This window comes from Astatotilapia calliptera, chromosome 20 (assembly GCF_900246225.1).
Source record: "Astatotilapia calliptera chromosome 20, fAstCal1.2, whole genome shotgun sequence".
NCBI classification, from domain to species: Eukaryota; Metazoa; Chordata; class Actinopteri; order Cichliformes; family Cichlidae; genus Astatotilapia; species Astatotilapia calliptera.
In genome coordinates, this window is record NC_039321.1 from 23,544,189 (window position 1) to 23,566,831 (window position 22,643).

Here is a 22,643-nt window from a genome sequence, read left to right on the forward strand (position 1 = left end):
GACACTGGCCAGAGATGATGACCGAAAAGTCATTAAAGTATACTGTGGCATTTATAGGTAATGAAAATGTTTTGTGTGTGTTTGCATCATCAGATCAGATCAGAAATCAAATTCTTTCGTTTATAATTACTTTAGCAAACAACAGCTTTGCAGCTTTAGAGCTTATTTCTTTTCATGATTTAAGTTGATTTTTTTCTTGCTTATAGGTCCGTCTAGATGATCGCATACTCCAGACAGACAGAGGTCTTCTGATTCGCCGTGTCCTGAAAAGAGATATTGGCATCTACCAGTGCCATGCAATGGAGCACGGCTTCACCCAAACTTTACTAGGCATCACCTTAGAACTCGTACCTTCCACACCTTCATTTGTCTCCAATCTACCCTCCGATGCCCCTGTTCGATTAGACCCCCGCAGCGGAGGCGGACCCCCAATGACCAATCAAAAGCTTTGGTACCGGGACTTCATGCAGCTGGTGGACCATCCGAACCTAAACACAGTTGACCAGATTTGTGAGCAGGTTTGGGCACGCAGGAACACCGGTGGTGACCAGGTGGGTAAGGACATCGCACCTCTGCGTCCTGCTGTCCGCCCACCTAATAAGAAATGGAAGCATCTTCAGGAGATAAGGAAGGGGAGAAACCGTCGGACCCACGATGGGAAACCAAACCCGCGTGCGCCACGCAGTGCAGGGGAGTAACGATGTGGAGAAAGAAATGGAGGGAGAAAAGAATGACTGAAACAAGAAGAAAGCAGGAGAACGACAGAGACTGAGAAACCAAGAACTCCTGGAGGTGTTCACGCATACAGATACACCCACATACGCACACACTTACACACACGGACACACACAGCACCTCCTCTATTGTGTATATTTATCTATGGATGCCCCCACTATATGGTAGTCCAATCCCTGAGTCCTCATCCCACTGGCCAGTCCCTGCATGTGCTGCTCTAACTGATTCTGCACGATCCCTTTATAGTTCCACTAGATTAGTGAGTTTACTAGCAGATACATGGGAGTAAACACACCTTTATGTGTGAGCAATAAACTCACTTACCTGTCATGGGTTCATAGCAAAGGATTTCCACATCTCAAAAAATCCAATTACACATTGCGTGTAGTTAGTGCGTCACAGTGTGCACACTGTTTTAAAGGACTGAACCACAGAAACAAATGTAAGCCCAAAAATTTTGGATTAACTCCAAACGGCTTTTCTGCCCTGAAGATTTCCTGCCAGCGTAGCAAAAGTGTGGACTCTTGTTTTATGCACAATGGGACCGAACGGAGCAACTGGAACGTACAAAAAAGTAACTGGAAACACATTACTATTTAAGTTCAATTGCACAGGCAGTTAAAAAAAAAAGTAACATTTGAAACTTGTTCATAGAAATGAACAACTTCCTGTGGTGTTGTACACAGCAAGTGCATTCATAATAATGTCACCTTTCCATGGTTTTGCGCATATTACATAAAGCTGTCACAAAAGAAAGAGCTGGCATCCTGGCATCACAGCAAATAACTGGTTATGTTATATTTTGCTGTTTAAAAAAATATATTTTGCAGTTTCCTCGGGCAATTTAAGGCATGTCACAGCAAACTAAATTAAACAATGCAAAGCAGGTGGTCATACTTAGAGAGCAAGCATATTTGGCCTGATGTGATTACATATATTGTTTTACATACTGGCTTGAACCACTGTAGAAAGAGTAGAGGAAAATCTACTTGGAATTCCATGAAATGACAAAAAGATGTTTACAGTACAAAGACACAGATGGAGCACAAAGAAATCAGTTTGAAAGCAAATAATAACCTAAATAAGTATGTCTAAAACTAACCTGGTATCTGTTATGTGTAAAAATACAAGAAATACAGTAGGAAGAGCTCTGACATAATCCAAAACCTCACTCCAAAGATTAAAAATTAGCTGATTTCAACATTTTGTGCGTAAACATTAAGACGAAATGATGACGGGTGTTTTTTGGGTGAGGAGCATTAATATGGCAAGCAGGATGAAGAGGAAAAGGAAAGATATTGGTGGACTCCAAGTATGACAACCTGTGTTTCTGGGCTACGTTGCGGTATATATATTAGCATGATATTTATGAGTGAGTCTATAATTTTAATTTTAATTTTTTTTTTTTTTTTGGTATTCGAAGCGGTACTTCTTTTGTTTTACACTGTTCTTGCATATATTGTTTGTTTTTAAATAGTTATGCAAAGATTTAAATTAAGCGAGTCACAGATTCTTCGTCTAGCACGGTTATAAAAACCACAGCGCATTTTCACTGCAACAGAAAAGAAAAACAACTCTATCTGACTTCATACACTGTTGTAATCACTTCTCGGTTTGGTGTTCCGGTCATTAGTATTACTGATTTCTGCTGCTTAATGATGTCATCCCTACATAATGGACAATTAGTACTATAAGGTCTTCCTTCTCATGTCTTAGTCTAATCTCTCGCTGTGTACTGTCTGTATAGAAGTCTTTGTTTGTTGGTTGTCTGTGCTAACATTGTGTGTGTAGCCCTGCCCCTAGTGTCCATTGTGTGTACAGGCTTAGGTGAAGCCTACCTGTGGTACCATACTTTAATGTATCATAGTCTATCCACATGAAAGAAAGTGAAACTGGCTGGCCTTGTAAAATAAAACATGCTTTTTATTTGCGTTCAGTCTGTTTTTCATGATGAATATGTGGTCTGTTTATGTTTCATGGCATAAACTAGACCTGTGAGTGGACTTTTGATGTTTGGATTCATTGTTGCTGTTATTTATATACCTTCTTTATAGAGATGTAATTAACTCGTTAAACTGAACTGAACCGACTGACGCCTGTAAAAGGGACACTCTGCATTTTGACACCACGTCCAGGTAGAGAGGGGTGACTGCATAAGTAAATAAGTAAACTGATTTTCATTGCAGGAGCATGTTGCTAGTCTCTGCATGTGCCAACGCCTGCTTTTTATTCACAGAACTACTTAAGTTGTGCTAATATTAACTCTATAGGGGTTTTCCTTCTTACAAAACTGCATTTTTTTTACACTGGTAGTGATGTCAAACTGCCTGAGTATTCCTTTTAACCCAGCTGTTGTTTTGTGCTTGAAATTGCATGACCAATGTTAGTGGCTAATGCATTTGACAAAGGTGTGGTGGCAAGAAAGAGATGGGGAGAAAGAAAGCACAATGTTGAATATTATTATTATTATTCGTATGTATTTATGTGCAAAGATAAGCTGATATGTTGTGGTGGATTTTTATTTTTCCTATACATGTAGATTTACATCTGTGTTGTTTGTGTTTTGCTTAAAATTACTCATCCCCAACAATTTTGTACATTACAGCCAATGGAGAAGCTCTTCCTTAAAGACAGTGTCCACTTAGAGTCTTTGATGTGCACACAGTCCTCCAATCAAATAGTCCTGTTGGATTCCATGTCATGTGACGCACCCCTGTTCAACAGCTCACAAGGAGAAGCTTGTATGTGTGTGTTTGTGTGTGTGTGTGTGTGTGTGTGAGGGTGGGTGAATTGTATGCTTCTGTTTTATGCGTGTGTGTCCGTGTGTGAGTCTCGGGGGGGGGGGGAAGCAAAGCTCTGTATATAATGGCAAAGGAACAGCTGTGTGTAGAGTGGTCTGTAGATGAAAGTTCAAAGGTCGAAGGCCAAAGTAACGTGGTGCACTGTAATACTCCCAGTTATTTGTGAAATGTCTTGTCATGTTTTTTTTCATTAACACAATAAAAATATGCAGTTACTTCCACATTTGCTTGTAATCTCTCCTGTTCAACTATCAGAATGAACTGATTTCATGAAGTTACATAAATATGAAAAAACAGGAAATTAGCTGCACATAAAATAGTAACTAAATGCACTTCACACTACAAAAACATTCAACTACAGGTTCTCAGTACCTCAGAATGATGGTCCAATAAAAATGATGACAATTTTAAAGAACAGAAAAAAGGAAACAACTAAATTTCAAACACTGATTTTTAGTCTCCTTGCAGGTTAAAGAAGTGTAAATATTACATTTTTAAGTGACTTACTTGTTTTATATGTTTTACAGAGAGATACATTTAGATCAATCTTTTATTAAATTTAGTTTATTTCAACTTTTACAGTTTTTTCTGAATGCTTAAACCCTAACTGTGATTCCTGTAGCACAATCTCTAAAACTATTCAGACTTATAGCAAAACCACTCACTGAGTTTGCAAAACTAAAAGCACAAAAACTGCTTTGCACTCAGTTTGCAATTTTGTAACACACACTTTGCAAAACTGTAGGCACAATTCACTGCACAACACTCAATTACCAAATTTCCAACACACTCCTAGCAAAAGTATACACATGTATGGCTATCATTAACACTAATTTGCCAACTGTCTGGCACACTGTCACATGTGAAAACTTCTTTAGATAATTAGTTCACTTTGCAATCAGCCTAAGCACTATAATACAGGTAAGCTGTGTTTGCGGAGTACAATGGAGGGAGCAGAAAGAGTGAGAAGAAGAGGAGGCCGAGGAAGAGGACGTGGAGGTGAAGAAGTAGGATGAAGAGGACGACAAGGACAAGGAGGAGCAAGAGGAAGACGAGGAGGGGGGAGAGGAAGATGAGGAGGGGGGAGAGGAAGGGTAGGAAGAGTAAGAAATAGAATTGCTGATGACATCAGAGCTACAATAGTGGACCATGTAATCAACCGTGGAATGACCCTGAGGGTAGCTGGCCAACGGGTCCAGCCTAACTCGAGCCGCTACACTGTAGCAAGTACCATAAGGACATCTTGAAATGAGAATCGGTTAGTACAGTCACTTTGCACAAAGATTTGTAGCACTGCCATATGCCAATGAGAAACACACCAACACCATTGATGTAAAAATACTGAAATTGTTACTTTACAGAATTGCTAGATGACCAGATGCTGGGGCAGAGGAAGCATGTTCACTGCAGACCAAGTAACCCATATAGTCATTATGGCGATTGCAAATAATCCTATACTTGGAAATAAACACTTGTGTTTGTTTTGATGTACTTGAAGTTTGGATCCCTCTATGCTTATGGATCTATGACAGAAGTATGAGCTCAAACTGACATAGCCTACCTTGTGCACAGGGAAAGCAAAAGCCAGATGTGTTTTGTATTCATACCATCAGTGTGCAGTTGGCGCATTGTGTGCTTAGTAGATGATGGCTTGTGTGTACTGTTTGATACGGAAACACCATTTTTACGAAGGTGTGAAGAGTTAATCTAGCTGTGTTTGCTTTTGCAAGAGAACTACAATGTTTTGATTATTGGTTGACAGGTTTTCTTATTTGTGTGAAGAGTTTTGCAAAATTAGCCAATAGTTACAATAAATGTGCTTAAGCAATCAGAAAAAACTGTAATTTACCAGGACTGGAGTGTCATCTGTGTTTTGACCACATGGTGGCAGTGTAAGAACGATCATTTTTGTTCTAGTCGCTATGACTACGCTGCTATAAAACTGAGACTCCACATACAGGGCTGGACATTGGAAAGGCTGAATGGTGATGTTTTATATAGTAAAACTGATAGATGTGTAACATTAACAGTGTTAATCATTCCTAGAAATCGGAAGCAGAAACACATCATTTGGATTTCCAGCTGCCAAAAAGTGAACTATAGCACTCAATAAAAACACACCAACAACAAGCTGCTAATTGTTGTCTTACTACTATTAAGCCCACTGACTGTCCTGTTATTGCTGATGAAAATTGTTACTTGTTCAGATAATCAGTGGTGTTAGTGCAAACAAACACAAATACACATTTAGCACAGACATGTCGAATAGAGAAAGCAGCAGACAGCTGCTTTGCATGGTTGACCTCTCTTTTTGTAGCTCTCCCTATTTAACTGTTTAACTGCATCTACATCTTTGACATGTGGACCCACATTCTTCATCCTGAAATCGTCACGGCAGGCCGCTTAGCAATGGGAACATGAACACACATGCACACTGGGACTTACAACACAGCGCACACAAAGAAACGAGCAAGACCACGACCATTCCTTTACGCATGAAAAACATTCACATATGTTCAAGTTTTCAGACGCTTACACACACAAATGGAGTATGCGGTCACCAGTCATAAACACATAGGAAGGCAAATTTGGTCCATATTACTCAAACTGGCAACCCATTAGTTCCCCAGTGCTCTCAATGAGCTGCATTATTCTGCAAGTGTTAAAATGGGTCTGCTGTGCTCTGTGGAGTTATAATTGAGGTATACTGATTTTACTGGTTACTATTTACCACTCTGTTCCTATTTATGTGTTCCCTGACTCGTATGTTGAGTCAGGGTTGAGATTAAAGAGTGAGGTTATTTTGAAAGAAAAGAAGTCAATTGTTGGTTCACTAATGAAGCAACAGGGGTTTAATGATAAGAACGTGGATTAAACATACACACAGTTACCTGTCTTCTTAAACTGAGGAACCATTGTAGGGTGCAATGGTCAGTACTTATGTGCATGTGTATGTACACTGTATGTTTCTAACTGTGTATCTTTATCAAGATACCGATCTGTATGTGTCTGCATCAATCATTGGCTCTGGGTCGTTCTCTAGTTAACAAAAGGTATGAGCCAGTGATCTGTTAACACATAGTAGACAACTTTTTGCTAAAATTTGTTACCAGCAGCCTATTAAAATGTCATAATTTGTTCTCATTTAGTTAAATCCACGAACAATGTCAAAGATAGGACAGTTTAAGTGACATAAAACAGTATTTTTATAACAACAACGTGATTCCCAAAGAGCTATTAGGTGAAAGTTTAGCATATCATAGCATGCTGTGGAGTGTTTCTTTAAACGTTTTGAGGAAATTGGTCTTCTGATGAGGGTTCAGTGAACAGTAGTTGAAGCAACTGAAGGGCCGGATGGATCTCGCAGGTCTTTTGTCAGGTCTTTGCTAGATCATTTCTTAAGTACAAGTACTTCGTCACTCTACTTAAGTAAAATGTTCAGGTATCTGTACTTTACTTGTGTATTTATTTTTTGGACAGCTTTTTACTTTTACTCCTTACATTTTTAAACAAATATCTGTACTTTCTACTACTTCAAAACAGGCTTTTGGTTTAAAACAGTTGTTTCAAGTAATTTTTATGTCATTGTGGGCCTTCATATATCAAACCAGTCTGAGCCTGAGTTACACATGAAAGGCAGATCAACGAGGCAAAATCAAGTGACACAGTAAGGGGTTAAAGTGTTTTTATGTTTTTTAGCAGAACACTGTGATGAATGCAGATGTTCATCAATTGTGGTTGCGAAACCTCAGGATCTAGCTAGCACTACATAATTGGAGTGAGAAGCATAAATGGAGTCATGTTTTAAGTAGCAGGTAATTTCAAATGCAGCGTTTCTATCAGCTTAACAAACATCAGCAAACACAAACTTTGCGTGCAGTTTGTCGCACAGTGTGTTGCTAGCTAAAGGTCCAGCTGCTGGTTTTCACAGGGAGAGAAAAAAAAGAGAGCAAACTTCACTCAGAGATGGAGAAAGATAAGAAAGACAGGATAGATCATATTTATAAGGCAAGGACTGCTCAGTGCTATGTGCAACACTGGAATTTTAAACCTTCAACTAACTCCTCTAGTCAGTACGAGAGATATTAATTACCCCACATGCTGAATTTCACGTTAACCCCTTCCCTACTCATTTTCTGTTCAAAGGCAAAGTCACCTTCTACCATTTTGGCAACAGAAAATAGAGGATTGTTAAGAACGGTTTACTTCTTTTTTTTCTGCTGATGTTCTATTTAACTGATTCAAGCTGAGTAACTTTATTACAATTAAAATTTAAAGATGTAAAGTATGTATTCTGATTTACATAGCGCAAGGTTCAGGTAGCTTTCCACAAAAATAGCAGAAACATCAAGTTTAATTCATTGCAAAAGTCAAAACCAGCACAGGTTTTTGGAGCCACAGGCAGATGATGAGAGGTGAACCAGGTTTAGAAGTTTTATTACACAAGAGAAGGTGTTGCAGCCAAAGGCAGACAGGTGAACATCCACAAGTGAGTTGTTCTTTCCCACAGAGAAGGATTGTTTTCTTTGGGCACACCAGAGGGAATCTAAGACAGATGGAGAAAAACAATCAATGAAGACAGTTTTCTAAAATGACACTAGTTACTGCAGTGAGTAAAAAGCTCTAAGTCAAAGTCTAAGAGTACTGCACTGGACAAAAAGAAGCAAGTAAAAGTGGACATGCAATCACTGTCAATAAAATTATATAGCTAGGGTAGCTTCTGTTATGATATGAGTTGACATGAATGTAGCTTTTAACTGAATTCGTATCACTATAAACATGCATTACATTTTAGTGACAGACCACAAAAACAGTCTCCAATGTGATATCCTGTGTTTATTCTGCACAAAAACAGGAAGATTTACAGTATATGAATGAGAAAACTTTAATGTAAAAGCAATTAGTTAGCATTATGTCCTGATGCATAGAGTAGAAGTGTGAGTTTTTAATTGCTTTAGGTAAAATGTACTGCCTTTGTGTTGTTAAGAGACTGAAAATAAACACTGTGCACTTTTCTCTGCTTATCTCATTTGCTATAAACAATTCCTTCAATTTGGAATATTGTGATCACATTACTGAACCTTTCCCTTAGATTTTATAACTAAAGTGCCACTCTTTAAAATTTTTGTTTTTTCTTAAACACCACAATGGGTACTAATTGGCAATTAGGTTGCTGTTAAAAGTCATATTTTAATGTGTACTTGATTGATTTAAGGTGTGTAAATGTGAAAAGGACTGAATATTTTTTGCAAACAACATATTCCATTAATAATTTTTGCAAGGCAGTGTAAATATGACTTTATGATCAGGGCCTGAGCCCTCCCGAAAAGTTTGATCCTAGAGGTTCCCCCCTGCTCTGTACACAGACACAGGATATCAAGACTTTTTTTTCCAAAAAAAGTGAGCTGATAGATTTGCAGAGATTTTTTGTGATAACTAGTTAATAATGAACACAACTTGTGCAGAAGAAAATGGTTAGTAGAATTGTCCTTTACTTTCTTTCTTTGAGTACATTTCAGAGCCTTTACTTTTTCACTTGTACTTGAGTAAAGACGTTTAATCAGTACTTCAGCTTTTGGAGTATTTTTAAATGTAAGTATCTGTGCTACTTAAATACAGAATTTCTGCTTAAGTACTCCAGATCCAGACAGTCGTCCGTAAAATGCGGTGGAGGCACTGTGGCTCTGCGGTTCGGGGCTGCAGTTCAGCCAGTGGTGTTGGAGATCTTGTCAAAATTGAAGAAAAGTGCCGTCAGATTTTGATCCACCGTGCAACACGGTGCATACCATCTGGAAACTGTTTGATTGGAAACAGCTTCATATTTTATCATGGCAATGATCCCAAATGCACTGCCAATGCAGTAAAAGCATACCTAGATGCAAAAAACACACAATTGAACACTATCAGTCATGGATTGGACCTCAACATTATTGAAGCAGTTTGGGATCAGCTCAACAGAGAACAGAACAAAAGGAGGAAAGATCCAAAGAAGAGCTTTGAATGTCCTTTGAGACGCCTGAAAAACTATTCCTGAAGACTAATTAAAGAAATTACAAGAAAGCTATATAGCAAATATTACTTTCACACAGAACTGTATTTTCATATATAGCTATACAGAGAGCATCATGATGGAATGAATGGAAGCTGGCACACAGTGACCTACAGGAAACATGATATCACTGAGACTCCTACACACGCAAACTAATGCCCCCTATATTCACTGTTTTCATTCAATTTGTCCCACCAATACTAAAAAGAGTTGAATCCTGTACATTAGTGATCTCATAACATATTTTAAATAACAATAAAAAAAACAATATTTTGATCTAAAAGTAAGGCAGTGGATATAAGACACAACTCTGTAGTGTTGATGGAGAAATATTTAAATATATTGGAAAGTTTTTGGACTTGCAACAGTGTAGCGAAAGGATATATCCATGGCAGCTTGTATTGAGAGAGGAGAGCATACACAAAGACACTGCACTCCAGTACTGAGAAACATCCAGAGACATAATCAATAGCTTGCATCAACAAAATTTCAGAAACTTCCCACCATGCAAAAAATTACATTTTCTTTTAAGCTTATTAGTGTATCAACTTTGCTTCCTTAGATCCTCCACTCTGTTATCCATTTCAGAGTTAGTCGGGGAGGGTCTGGAGCTGTCTTAGGGCGAGAGGCAGGGTAAACTCTGGAAGGTTCACCAGTCTGTCACCATTCATACTCTCACTCACGGACAATTAAAAATCAGCAATTAACCTAACCCCACTAACTGCATGTCTTCAGCCTATGGGTGGAAGCTAGAGTATCTGGAGAAAGACCCCAGCCTGGTAGCAGACTTGAACTAGGAAGCTGCTTGCTGTGAGGAATCAGTGCTTATCACTGCACCACCGTGCTGCAAAACTTTACACCCTTCAGAAGTATAATGTTAAGATAATCTTTATTAATACATTAACATTATTACGATCATGTGATCACTGTGTCTGGTTCTGTTGAAGGCTTTAATATAGTTTACATTAAATGCAACAGTAAAATCATGTTGTATCACTAAAATCTTTATATTAAAAAACATCAAACTTAGTTTAGAATATTGAGTACATAATTAATTGTAAACCTGGATAACCTTTTACTTTAAGCCTTTCATACTTTCACAACCAAAGAGAGACACAGAGTTGTGTGCTACTAATAAAATCTCTTTTTGTTAGGATGTGTGCTGCCGAGATTCCTCCATTAAAATTTTTATTTGTAAATTTAAAAAAACAAATTACCTTTAGAAAAAATATCTAAAAAATTGAGTTAATATAAACATAACTCTTTGGAAATCTGAGGATAAACAGAACTTCAACTTCAAGGATATACAGGTAAGGTAAACAAAAACAAAAAACAAACAGTATGCTCACCAGCCACTTTGTTAGGTACACCAGTTCAGCAGGTTGTTGTCAGTCAGTCACATGGCGACAACTCAACGCATCTGGTTATGTAAACATGTCCAAGATAACCTGCTGAAGTTCAGAGCTGAATCTGGCAGGTCAGACGGTCAGATCTGAGTATGTCAGTTTTTAATGAAAATGGTCAGAGATATGCAGCAGAGCATCTTTGAACACACAACACATGGAAACTTGAAGCAGATGAGCTGCAGCAGCAGAAGACCACACCAGGTGCCACGCCTGTCAGCTAAGAACAGGAAACTGAAGCTACAGTTCACACAAGCTCACTAAAATTATACAACATAAGTCTGATGATCTTGAGTTCGGCTGTGACATGCAGACGGTAGGGTCAAAACTCGGTGTAAATAACATGAAATCATGGATCCATCCTGTTTTCTATCACTGACTCAGCCTAGTGGTAGTGAAGATGAGAGCTTTAGGTGGATTTGTTGGAGGATGTGACACAACGTAAGGCTGCCTCTAATGCTTGATTTGCTTGTTCAGATAGTTCATTATTCTTTGGGTGAAACCCTGAAGTCAAGCTATCCTTGTCATGAAGGCGGAACACGTGCTGCACAGGCAGACTGGTAGTCTCCACAGCTGCAGGCGTTTAGGAAGGGGTAAATAAATAGCGGGGCTTCCACTTGGTCTGGGTCCTCTGCTTGGCTCAATCAAGGCCTCCCACAAGGGAAATGATGGTTTCTGAGGATGGTTTCTCCCTAAGAGAAAACTGCTGAAAGACGGTGTCAGACTTAACAGATGAAGCCAGAGCAGTAAGTGACAAAACTCAGCTAGCCTGACAGGAGTTTGACCTTTTAGTGGTTTGGATGCAAGCTCCTATAATGAGTTCACTCCACCAAAGGTTGTTTGGCCTCTTCCAACCAGTGCCTCTACTCATTTAATGCTAATGTAATGGGTTGTTGGGTCTATGGCAGAGATTATCCCTTAACATGAGAAAATCTCTCTCTTAGTAACTCAACAAGACATAACCACAATTCCTGCGCAGAGAAGAGACAAAGGTAAGGCAACAACAAAAACCAGAGCATACAGCAGTACTGACAATGAAGCCAACAGCACTGTTGCCAGTTCAACGATCAGGCATCAACTGAGGGGTTTCCTACATCTTGAATAGCAGGCAGTCAGTCATAGGATTGCCACAGGTGAGTTCATTATCTCAAGCAAAGGTGAGAAAAAGGAAGGAAAGAAATAAACGCACACTCACAGAGGGAAAGAAGAGAGACCATGATGAGAAGAGTTACGTAGAAATGAATCAGGTGCACAGAAGACTGAAGGACCATGTTACCAGCTTCCTGAAATATTACAGCATAGGGCAGCCCTGGTGGTGTCCAGCGTCACACAGGGAATCAGTCTGACATTTTACCAGCAATGCAAACCAAACTCTTGTTCCCGTTGTACAGTGATTGACTGGCCTGTAACAGTGGGCCTGATATTCCATGCTTCCTAAGCATTCCTCAAAAAACACCCACAGGGACACTTTCATTTGCATTTCCATGTCCACAACCAAGACCTCCTCCCACACACACACACGCACAAACAAACACACACACAGTAAAACTCACTGACAAGTATAATGATTAATGAGCCTAATTAAAAGTAATTACCTTGGTGATTAGCCTTAACAAGTTAAAAAGCCTGTTGGCACAACCGAGACATGGTTCCCACTAAATAACCATAGTCACTCATTCAAACGCACACACACCGACTTCGAGCCAGTGCCAGATTTGTGGTGATGGAAACCTACCACCCTGACAACACAAACAAACAGCAAATTGTTTCTACAGAACACAAGTGGCTCAGACACGAGACAGAACGACTTCATACAAAAGCAAAGACGCCCTTTTGAAAAGGATTGATTCTATTACAAGATTAAGATTGAGATCTATTAAGACTGATTCTATTTAAGATTAAGATTACAGAAAATGCTTCCAAATGCTTGTTTGACCTGAAATGCTGACCGTTGGCCAAAAATACGTTCTACTCTGCTTGGACATAATTATACATCATGTTTTGACCTAGAACCAGTCAGAGCATGTCTTTTCATTTTGAAGAATACTGTACTCCAAAACCACAAATGTAATCTAATACTGAGAGTGTGTTACTTAGTGTTTGCACCATGTATTGTGTGTAAGTTGAGAGCAGACCATGAAAATCAGGCTATTTCTAAGCTCTGTTAAAAAAAAAGTATATGGACTCGTGCATATGTCCTGCCAAAATCAAATATCCCATGAGCAAAATCAGGTTATTTAATCATCTATGCCAGTGAAGGGTTAGCTGTGTCCCTGAAACACACCTCATTTGACCAACTATTTACTTTATAAAGGGAAAATGGGAGTTAAGTGAAAAGTTCATACCGCGTGGTGAAATAGGTGGTTTGCCGGTACTTTCCAAAGTGACACACAACTATATATTTTCCAAAGAAAAAACCTCTATAAGGTAAGAAGACTACTTGGTTATAGATGTTAAAGAGGCCCATATCTAGATAGAGGGAAGACCAAATTAAAAATGATATCTCCATAGTCAGACTCTCTTGGATGTGGAATTCTTTCATCCCAATGTTACTCTAAGATAGGAAAACCCTCATTTCCATTCCAAACTAGGTGTCAAATCTCTTTTCACTGATGCTTGCTATGTTCTGTGCTAGCATCCTGCTGATGCTCCACTGCATATGGACAAAACAAAACTTATTGTGACTACATTGATTCTGACTGAAATGATGTTTGTGTAAATCTATCACATTCCAGGTGTTTGATCGTAGACCAAAGTGTTTGATCAGTTTTGAACTGAAGGTGGTGCTAGAGGAAGTTCTGCTCATGATAATGAACTTGAAAACATGTAAGGCAAGGCAAGGCAAGGCAAGTTTATTTGTATAGCACAATTCAACAACAAGGTGATTCAAAGTGCTTTACAGAGACATTAGAAACAAGAACAAATAAAAAGCATGATTTAAAATTGAATAAAACAAGCAAATAAACTAACTAACTAATTAACAAACAAACAAACAAACAAACAACAGTATATAAAATCAAAACAGATAAAATCAGAACAGTAGTAAGTTTTGAAATTTAAGCTTAAAGTGTGGATTTGGTGCTTTATTCAAATGCAGCTGAGAACAGGTGAGTCTTCAACCTGGATTTAAATAAACTGAGTGTTTCAGCTGATCTGAGGCTTTCTGGGAGTTTGTTCCAGATATAAGGAGCATAAAAGCTGAATGCAGCTTCTCCGTGTCTGGTTCTGACTCTGGGAACTGATAAAAGACCGGATCCAGATGACCTGAGGGATCTGGATGGTTCATACTGGGTCAGGAGGTCATTGATGTATTTTGGTCCTAAACCATTCAGAGCTTTATAGGCCAGCATCAGAACTTTAAAGTCTATCCTCTGACGGACAGGCAGCCAGTGTAAGGACCTCAGAGCTGGACTGATGTGGTCCACTTTTTTGGTCTTAGTGAGGACTCGAGCAGCAGAGTTCTGAATGAGCTGTAGTTGTCTGACTGATTTTTTAGGTAGACCTGTAAAGATGCTGTTACAGTAATCAAGCCTACTAAAGATGAATGCATGGACTAGTTTTTCCAGGTCCTGTTGAGACATCAGATCTTTTATCCTTGATATATTCTTGAGGTGATAGTAAGCTGACTTTGTTATTGTCTTAATGTGTTTTTCTAAGTTTAGGTCTGCATCCATCACTACACCCAAATTTCTCGCCTGGTTTGTGGTTTTTAGATGTATAGATTGAAGTTCTCTGGTGACCTGTAATCGTTTTTCTTTGGCGCCAAAGACTATTACCTCAGTTTTGTTTTTGTTTAGCTGGAGAAAATTGTGGCACAACCAGTCATTGATTTCCTCAATGCATTTACCAAGAGCCTGTACAGGGCCTCGGTCTCCTGGTGACATTGTGATATATATTTGTGTGTCATCTGCATAGCTGTGATAGTTTATTTTGTTGTTGTTTATAATCTGTGCCAGTGGGAGCATGTAGATGTTAAACAGAAGGGGTCCCAAGATGGAACCTTGGGGAACTCCACATGTGATACTTGTCTGCTCAGATGTGAAGTTACCTATTGATACAAAGTATTTCCTGTTTTCTACTTATGTTTTGAACCAGTTTAGTACAGTTCCTGAAAGACCTGTCCAGTTCTCCAGTCGTTTGAGTAATATGTTGTGGTCAACTGTATCAAATGCTGCACTGAGATCCAGTAAAACTAGGACTGACATTTTTCCACTGTCTGTATTCAGACATATGTCATTAAACACTTTGGTCAGAGCGGTTTCAGTGCTGTGGTTCTGTCTAAAACCTGACTGGAAGGCATCGTAGCAATTATTCTGTTTTAAGAAGTAACTGAGCTGTTGAGAAACTGCTTTTTCAATGATCTTACTTAAAAACGGGAGATTTGAGATCGGCCTGTAGTTGTTCATTTGTGTCTTGTCAAGATTGTCCTTTTTCAGTATAGGTTTGATTACAGCAGTTTTTAGTGATTCTGGAAACACACCTGATAATAAAGAAAAGTTGACGATCTGTAACAGGTCTGACTCTAAAGTCTTTGAGACCTTTTTGAAAAAACTTGTTGGCAGGACATCTAAACAGCAGGAGGAGGAGTTCAGTTGACCTAAGATGTCCTCCAGGTCTTTGCTGTTAATAGGTTGAAACTGTTTCATGGTGTTTAAACAGTTTTTTGGTGGACACAGTACATATCCTGGATCTGCTGTTGATGTACCAATTGCTTGTCTAATTTTTTGGATTTTTTCAGTGAAGAATTTGGCAAAGTCATTGCAGGCCATGGTCGAATGAAGTTCAGCTGCCACTGACACAGGAGGGTTTGTTAGCCTGTCAACTGTAGAAAATAAGACCCGAGCATTATGGCTGTTTTTAGTGATGATGTCAGAGAAGTAGGACCTCCTTGCATTCCTCAGTTGTAAATTATAATTGTGAAGTTTCTCTTTATAAATGTCATAATGAACCTGGAGGTTTGTTTTTCTCCATCTGCGCTCAGCTTTCCTACACTCTCTTTTTTCATTTTTCACCAGTGTGGAGTTTCTCCATGGAGACTTTTTCCTTCCAGAGATAACCTTCACCTTAATGGGAGCAATAGTGTCCATTACATTTAACATGTTAGCATTGAAGCTATTGACGAGCTCATTGACTGACCCTCTGGGCAGGTCAGGTGTTAATGGGAAGACCTGGTTAAAAATTGCACTACTGTGTTCAGTTATACACCGTTTTGTGATCACTGTTGTTGATATATTTGTGTGGGCTGAGATTTTACTTTCAAAGAAAACACAGTAATGATCAGACAGGCCCACATCAGACACAGTAACCTTTGAAATGCTCAGGCCTTTGGAGATCAGTAGGTCAAGAGTGTGTCCTCTATTATGTGTGGCCTCTGTTACATGCTGAGTCAGCCCAAAGTTGCCCAGAGTGTTACTCAGGTCTTTAGTCCCTTTGTCCTGAGGGTTGTCCACATGAATGTTAAAATCCCCAGCAATAATTACACAGTCAAAATGTACCAGATTTTATAGCTATTCACTCACACACACACACACACACACACACACACACACACACACACACACACACACACACACACACACACACACACACACGCACGCACGCACACACACACACACACACACACACACAAAGAAAAGAAAAGCAACTTTCAGTCATTTACAGGGTATAGCTGAAATAAGCTACCAAGGTCACTAAAAGGCAGTAGGTAGTGCAAGAGTTAAAAGGAGGGAAAAGAAGAAGACAATCAAAATATTCTTTGAAACAAAGCTTGACAATAACACATCACAGAAGAGAAACACTAAGTGGACGGTGTATTAGTGTATGTATCTAAATATGGAATGATATGTTTCAGAAAACCATATAACATAAAAATAGCAATAAGTCAACAACTAGCATGCACTGACACAAAGCTGCACACAAATCTCTGGATGACAAATATCTTTACAAGTACTTATAGGAAGCAACATTTCCTGTTGATCAAGGTGTGACTGTTCCTACAGGAAGGAAACAGCTGAATGACCGCTGCGTTCTATACAAGACACTTCCCTTGACAGACGCACATATATAAACGTGGATAATGGATTACACTTATATACACAAAGCACATGGCAGTTGAACACACAGCTGAACTTCACTGAAATGTAAAAGAAAACACATCTGCATGGACTGTAAGGCTTTTGAAAGAGGAAAAACAAGGGACAAGAGGAAAACAAGCAGATAAGCTTATTAAATCACTATATGAATCCTTATTTAGATAATTATCCAATATGTTTTGATCAAAACATTACAGCAGTGAACTGTGTACTGAATTATATGCGAGACGGTGGGAAAATAATGCGGGGTTTTTCTTCTTCTTCTCTTCATCACCATATCTGCTCTCTTACCAGGTACAGTTGTTGTAGCAATCAAACACACACACAACTGCCCAGTGCTCTGAGACTGTTCATTACCTTTGACATAATAAGGACAATCTGGAAAGGACAAAATCCTAATGCAGCACTGATCCCAAACAGGAAAAAGAGCAGGAAGTAGACTGAAAGTGTGTGTGACGGTAAACAACCAGTGGTATGTCTGTTATTCACCGGAGTTTCCAGATTTATTCAAACATTTGGCACGAACATGTGTGTTGTTGTACTGTTTACTTCCACTTTAAATAACCAGGTGTTTGTTCTTCTCTGAGATGTGTTTTGCGTAACTACAGTATTACTTTGTCTCCGATCCAATCAGTTTCCAATGCCTAACAGATGACTCTCCTTGCCAACCCACATGAAAACACATTTTCTTTTTATCCGTGCAGCAAACATCTGTTCAAGGGTCAAAAACAAAACAAAAAATCTTGCTAATATCAGGAAATTAAAAAGCCCAAACATCATCATGTATATCTCTTGATGACAGGCTGCGTTATACAGTGATGATACAAAAGCCCTGTCATCTGCTTGGTAAACAGTGCAAATGAAGTGCTAACCTCAGTGATGACTCATAAACGCTGATGTGCTATAAATCATGTTCAGGATCAGGTATGCAAGGGGTGGGTGAATATTCTGAGTCTGGATTCTGGACTATTAATAATCTGTTTTGCTTTAAGTCTACACGTCCAGACATGAACTCAGCGCGGAGCAGGAACGGGCCACAGTGTCACTACACCCCAGATGCAGCCAAGTTAGCGCCTCACCACCACAGAGGTGAAGCAAATTGCTCTGTCTCTCATATTTTCTTTCAATACCAGCAGATAAACTGAAATGGTGCAGTAGTAAATTTATCCTATGCTTCCTTACTCATCTTACCCAGGTCCATAACTTCAAGTCTATCACCACAATCAGGACAACGTTTACACCCTCCCTCTCCTCGCCTTTGCCACTGACCCAGACAGCATATCTACAGCAGCAACTGTTAATGTAAAGTCTTGTGCTTTACTATTGAAGTATTAGACTTTCACCTTTCACCCAAACACAAATCCACTAATCTATTCCTCCTGCCTAGTGACCAGATTTGAATGGATGTTTTATTTTGTTTATTAATAAGTTGAAGTTGTTAGTTAGAATTCACTTGCCTTATTTGTGCTCTTCAGAAGTCATTAAGCCTTTATAATCCATCTGTGCTTCCAGGAACTAAGAAATTCTCACAATTTACAGACATGTAGACTCTTCATAAAGTGTGACTAAGAAAGTGGGTGGAAACGTCAGCATCTAATATGATGTTTTTCATATTCAAAAGAGATGTTGGTCTCAGTGAGATTTCCAGAAGAAGTCAAATTCAACATCAAATAAATGTGTCACAGCGAATTATGATCAACTTGATTCCAGCAGCAGAATGACTCCAGACGTCTCCATATCGGGGATAGTCTTAAAGTCAAGAGGTTTGTCGTGGGTTTCCTGTCACTCATCAAAGACACAAACAAAACGATTCAAAAGATTCTTGCTTCCTTGTGCTTCTCTCCAAGTTCACTAACATAAGACAAAAGAAACTGCTGGGATTGAATTTAACAGTCCTAGTTTATCTTCAAGACAGTAAAATCTGATTTTTTTTTTTTTTTTTTTTTACACCAAACACAACCTTTTACTAAATTCAGAGAGATCTGAGTAATTAAACTGGAGCACATGCTCATGGGAAAGGTTTTCAGTTAGGGAGGTGCATTTAATGGAATTTTTTAGCAAGTGATGACAGACTAATCCACAGCATCTATTTCCACAGGAAGTTAAACTTGATATTAGTTATAAATATGGGGGAAAACATTAAAAAAATGTTGCTTGGGATTGAGTTAACAACTTGAACTACATTATTCATTAAACAGAAAATCGATCAACTCTGTGTTTTTCAGCCAGATGTTCCTTGCCCCCTTTTTCTATAGGATACATCTTTGGTGACCCTGCAACAAACCTATTATTTGTCTTATTAACTTTGAAGCTGCAATCAAGTCTTGTCATCTTAAATCTTAAAAAGGAAAAAAAACTTCTCAGCGAACAGATTATGTGTCTGGAGGATTTTTTTTAGAGCTCTGTTCTTTTTCAAATGAAACTTAAGTCCGCACGGATTAAAAAAAAACGATTTCCACACTATTTTAATTAAGCATCCTTTCAAGTTGCATCAGTGACTTCTTTTGTGGTTTTATGAAGTATGCAAGCCTAAGGACGTTCTTTGGTTATGTGAAACATCAAGGAGGGTCAGTGAGAGATAAATGAACCTGGACTGTGTACTGAAAGATAAGTAATATATAGTCCAGCTGAAAGTGGGCCACAGTGTTTAAGTGCGTCCAGGGACTGCGTTTCCTGTAACACCGTGGGATAATGACATTAATGAGTGATGGTTCTGTTGTATACAGAGTCCCACTCCCATTCTGCTAAAGGCTTTGACACAAAATAATCTTTTATTTTGAAATGTCTTTTATTTCTTTCCTTCGGGATGACTGAGACCAAACATAAAAGACTGATGCTCAAGCTCGGCTTCATTTCTCATGAGTCTTCCTTCTTCCCTTGGCCATTTCCCTTGTTTGCCCTTGATCATCACTTTCTTTTCAAAAATTTACTATCAAGTGTACCCCACCCATACCCCCACACACATACTATTATGTTTTCCTCCTCCGTTTCCTTTGTGTACTATTTCTCTCCTGCTAGTCCAAACTTGTTGCTTTGATACAATTAGGATGATATGTGCATATCCACAGTCCACTGGTTTACAGTTAAGAAAAAATAGCAGTCATGTATGCATGTTGGGAGAGATCCTGACATGTGGAAGTTAAAGACAATGTGACATTTCATTTGGCTTTGTTCTGTTTTCATAGCTGCTTTAAGTTGAGCTGTAAAAAAGTAGTCTGTTGAGAGCTTCCCTTACAAAAAGAAAAAAGAAAATGAAAAGTGGTTATTCTAAAAATGGGATTTTATCAAAATGTTCAAAAAACGAGTCAGAAAAAATATTAGAAACATCCTTTTAAATTGACACATATGAATGAAAGCTCCCCATTTCACAATAACTACCATGGTAGCAACAGGAAAAAATGTTTTAGAATGAAGACAGATGTCATCCACTTCAGCGTACTACAAACACATGTGGATTTTTAGACTTGTTTTTTTAAAGTGTTGCTGATGTCAAGTCCCCAGGGCAGCCTGGTTTTGCTGCTGATGGGTGATATTTTACTTTAGAGGAAAGTTATACAAAAACCAGAATGTTCCAAAATGAAATATCACTTCACCATCTATCCAGCACAGCCGGCCCCGTCTCTGTGGATTAATCTTCATCAGTCAAAATGGAGCCTCCACATCTATAGCCAGCTCCCTGTAGATTGCTTGAGCATGCCAGTACTTCACACACACACACACACACACACACACACACACACACACACACACACACACACACACACACACACACACACACACACACACACACACACACACACACACACACCTGTGTCTCTTTATGATTTCCTCTCAGAATGTAATCACTACCAGCCTAATCTAAAGCTCACAAAAGCTTCTCATCTGCTTTTAGCAAAGTGCAATCAGCATACATTTTCTAGTGAGAGCCAATACATCTAATGCAGATAGCTCTGTTTGAAGATATTGTATTATATCCTTACTGCAAAGGTATGTTTTGCACAAAACGCAGAACATAATAAAGAAATAAGTAAGTCAGTAAAATATGGCTCTCCAAAGACAAATACCGGAAAGCTCAACGGTAGTGAATCTGCCCACATGTGAAACATGCTGCTGTTATGAAAGAAGGATAGGACAGCAGGGATGCAGATAATCTGAAATAATACAGGCACCATAGTAAATGTGTACTGATCTTTTCAAAATCTCTTTTTTGTAAACAGGTTGCTAAACTTGGAAGCAAAACGTGGATTCGAGGCAGAAAAAAATCACAATGAAGCCAAAAATTAAAATGAAATTAAATTGTTTAATATATCATTTAATATGATGTTATAGAAATGGTGGCAGTATTGGGCAGGTCATGCTCTGCAGTCAGTCCGGGTGACACTTTCCAGCGCACAGAATTTAAAAGACAGCCTAACCCATTATGATCAGTGAGTTTAGACTGCTCCTGAAACAGCAAAATAAGCTCAACAAGTGGACACTTGTTTGTAGTCCTCCAGACAAAAAAGTGGACCTACTGAGGCCAACATGGTGAGGTGGGAAAACTGAGCTATAAAGTTGTTGTTGAGGTGCTGTGGTAAAGTTAAATCAGAGGCTATAAAGCTGCTTAGCCCAACCTATTTGAACGCAAATGACACCTCAACACCGGACTGTGGCTAAATCCATCCTGGGAAAGTTGAAGAGACAGTATCGCAACATATTTTGGGTCTTAGCAAAAGGAAACAGTGGTGGCAGAAACATGAAGGTTCATCTATTACCGAGATAATATATACCTTTTCTAGAAATGCAGCAAAAGCATAAAACAGCAGTCGTGTGCTGTATTTTCTTTCCAACGTTTACTACTTTTAAAACATGTTTATTGCCCCGGGAGCCGCCAGCCTTCAGCAGCAATCTTTTCACTGGAATAAATGATTGCTCTTGATTATATGAATTTAACCACAGTGGTGTCAAATATTGTTCTATTATATTTGTCTCTCTTTTCCTTTTTATTCTTTTTACTGGTAAAAAGTGATGCATTGCATTAACTGCTCAGCAGTGGGCATGTTATTATTAAGATAATTAAAGTCCTTCCAGTGTGATCCATTATAGCTATTAAATATATCCCTGATCAGCTAATTTAATATCAGTATATAAGTATATAAACATACCCAAAATTTGACTTTAACAGGCCAAGTGTTTTTCCATATGGTCACAGTTTAGTCAGGCATAAGAGGGCTGTGTACAACAGTTTCAAATGAAACATTATATGTGTGCATATGTGAATCAGATCTGTAATGGTGGCCAAGCTGATCCATGTAGATTCTTGCTTCTAAAAAATTCAACTGCGAACTAGAAAAAAAGCTTTAATCCATCTAAGCGAAACAATGCAGTCCGAGCTGATGAAGACATGGAAACTCAGACATTCCTCTTTTTAATCTAAAGTGGCTTCAATCAGTCAGCTTTAAATCATCTGATGGATTTTTATGGCGTGTAATTTATAACAAAGTGTTATCATTCAGATTCACATTATAAATTTTATGGTTACAGGAACTGTGAATAGAGGAAACGAATACAACATGATCAAAAA

General features: G+C 38.7%; 1 protein-coding gene across 3 annotated transcripts in view; it reads left to right on the forward strand.

The window, feature by feature from the left end:
* Positions 1-3,752, forward strand: part of sema3b (sema domain, immunoglobulin domain (Ig), short basic domain, secreted, (semaphorin) 3B) — a 90,847-nt gene extending 87,095 nt beyond the window's left edge. For all 3 annotated transcript variants that reach the window (XM_026155271.1, XM_026155272.1, XM_026155270.1), the window contains exon 18: positions 207-3,752. In XM_026155271.1, the coding sequence (XP_026011056.1) occupies positions 207-698 (492 nt within the window). In that variant the 3' untranslated portion in view covers positions 699-3,752. The remainder of the gene's footprint in view (positions 1-206) is intronic.
* Positions 3,753-22,643: the final 18,891 nt, after the last annotated feature.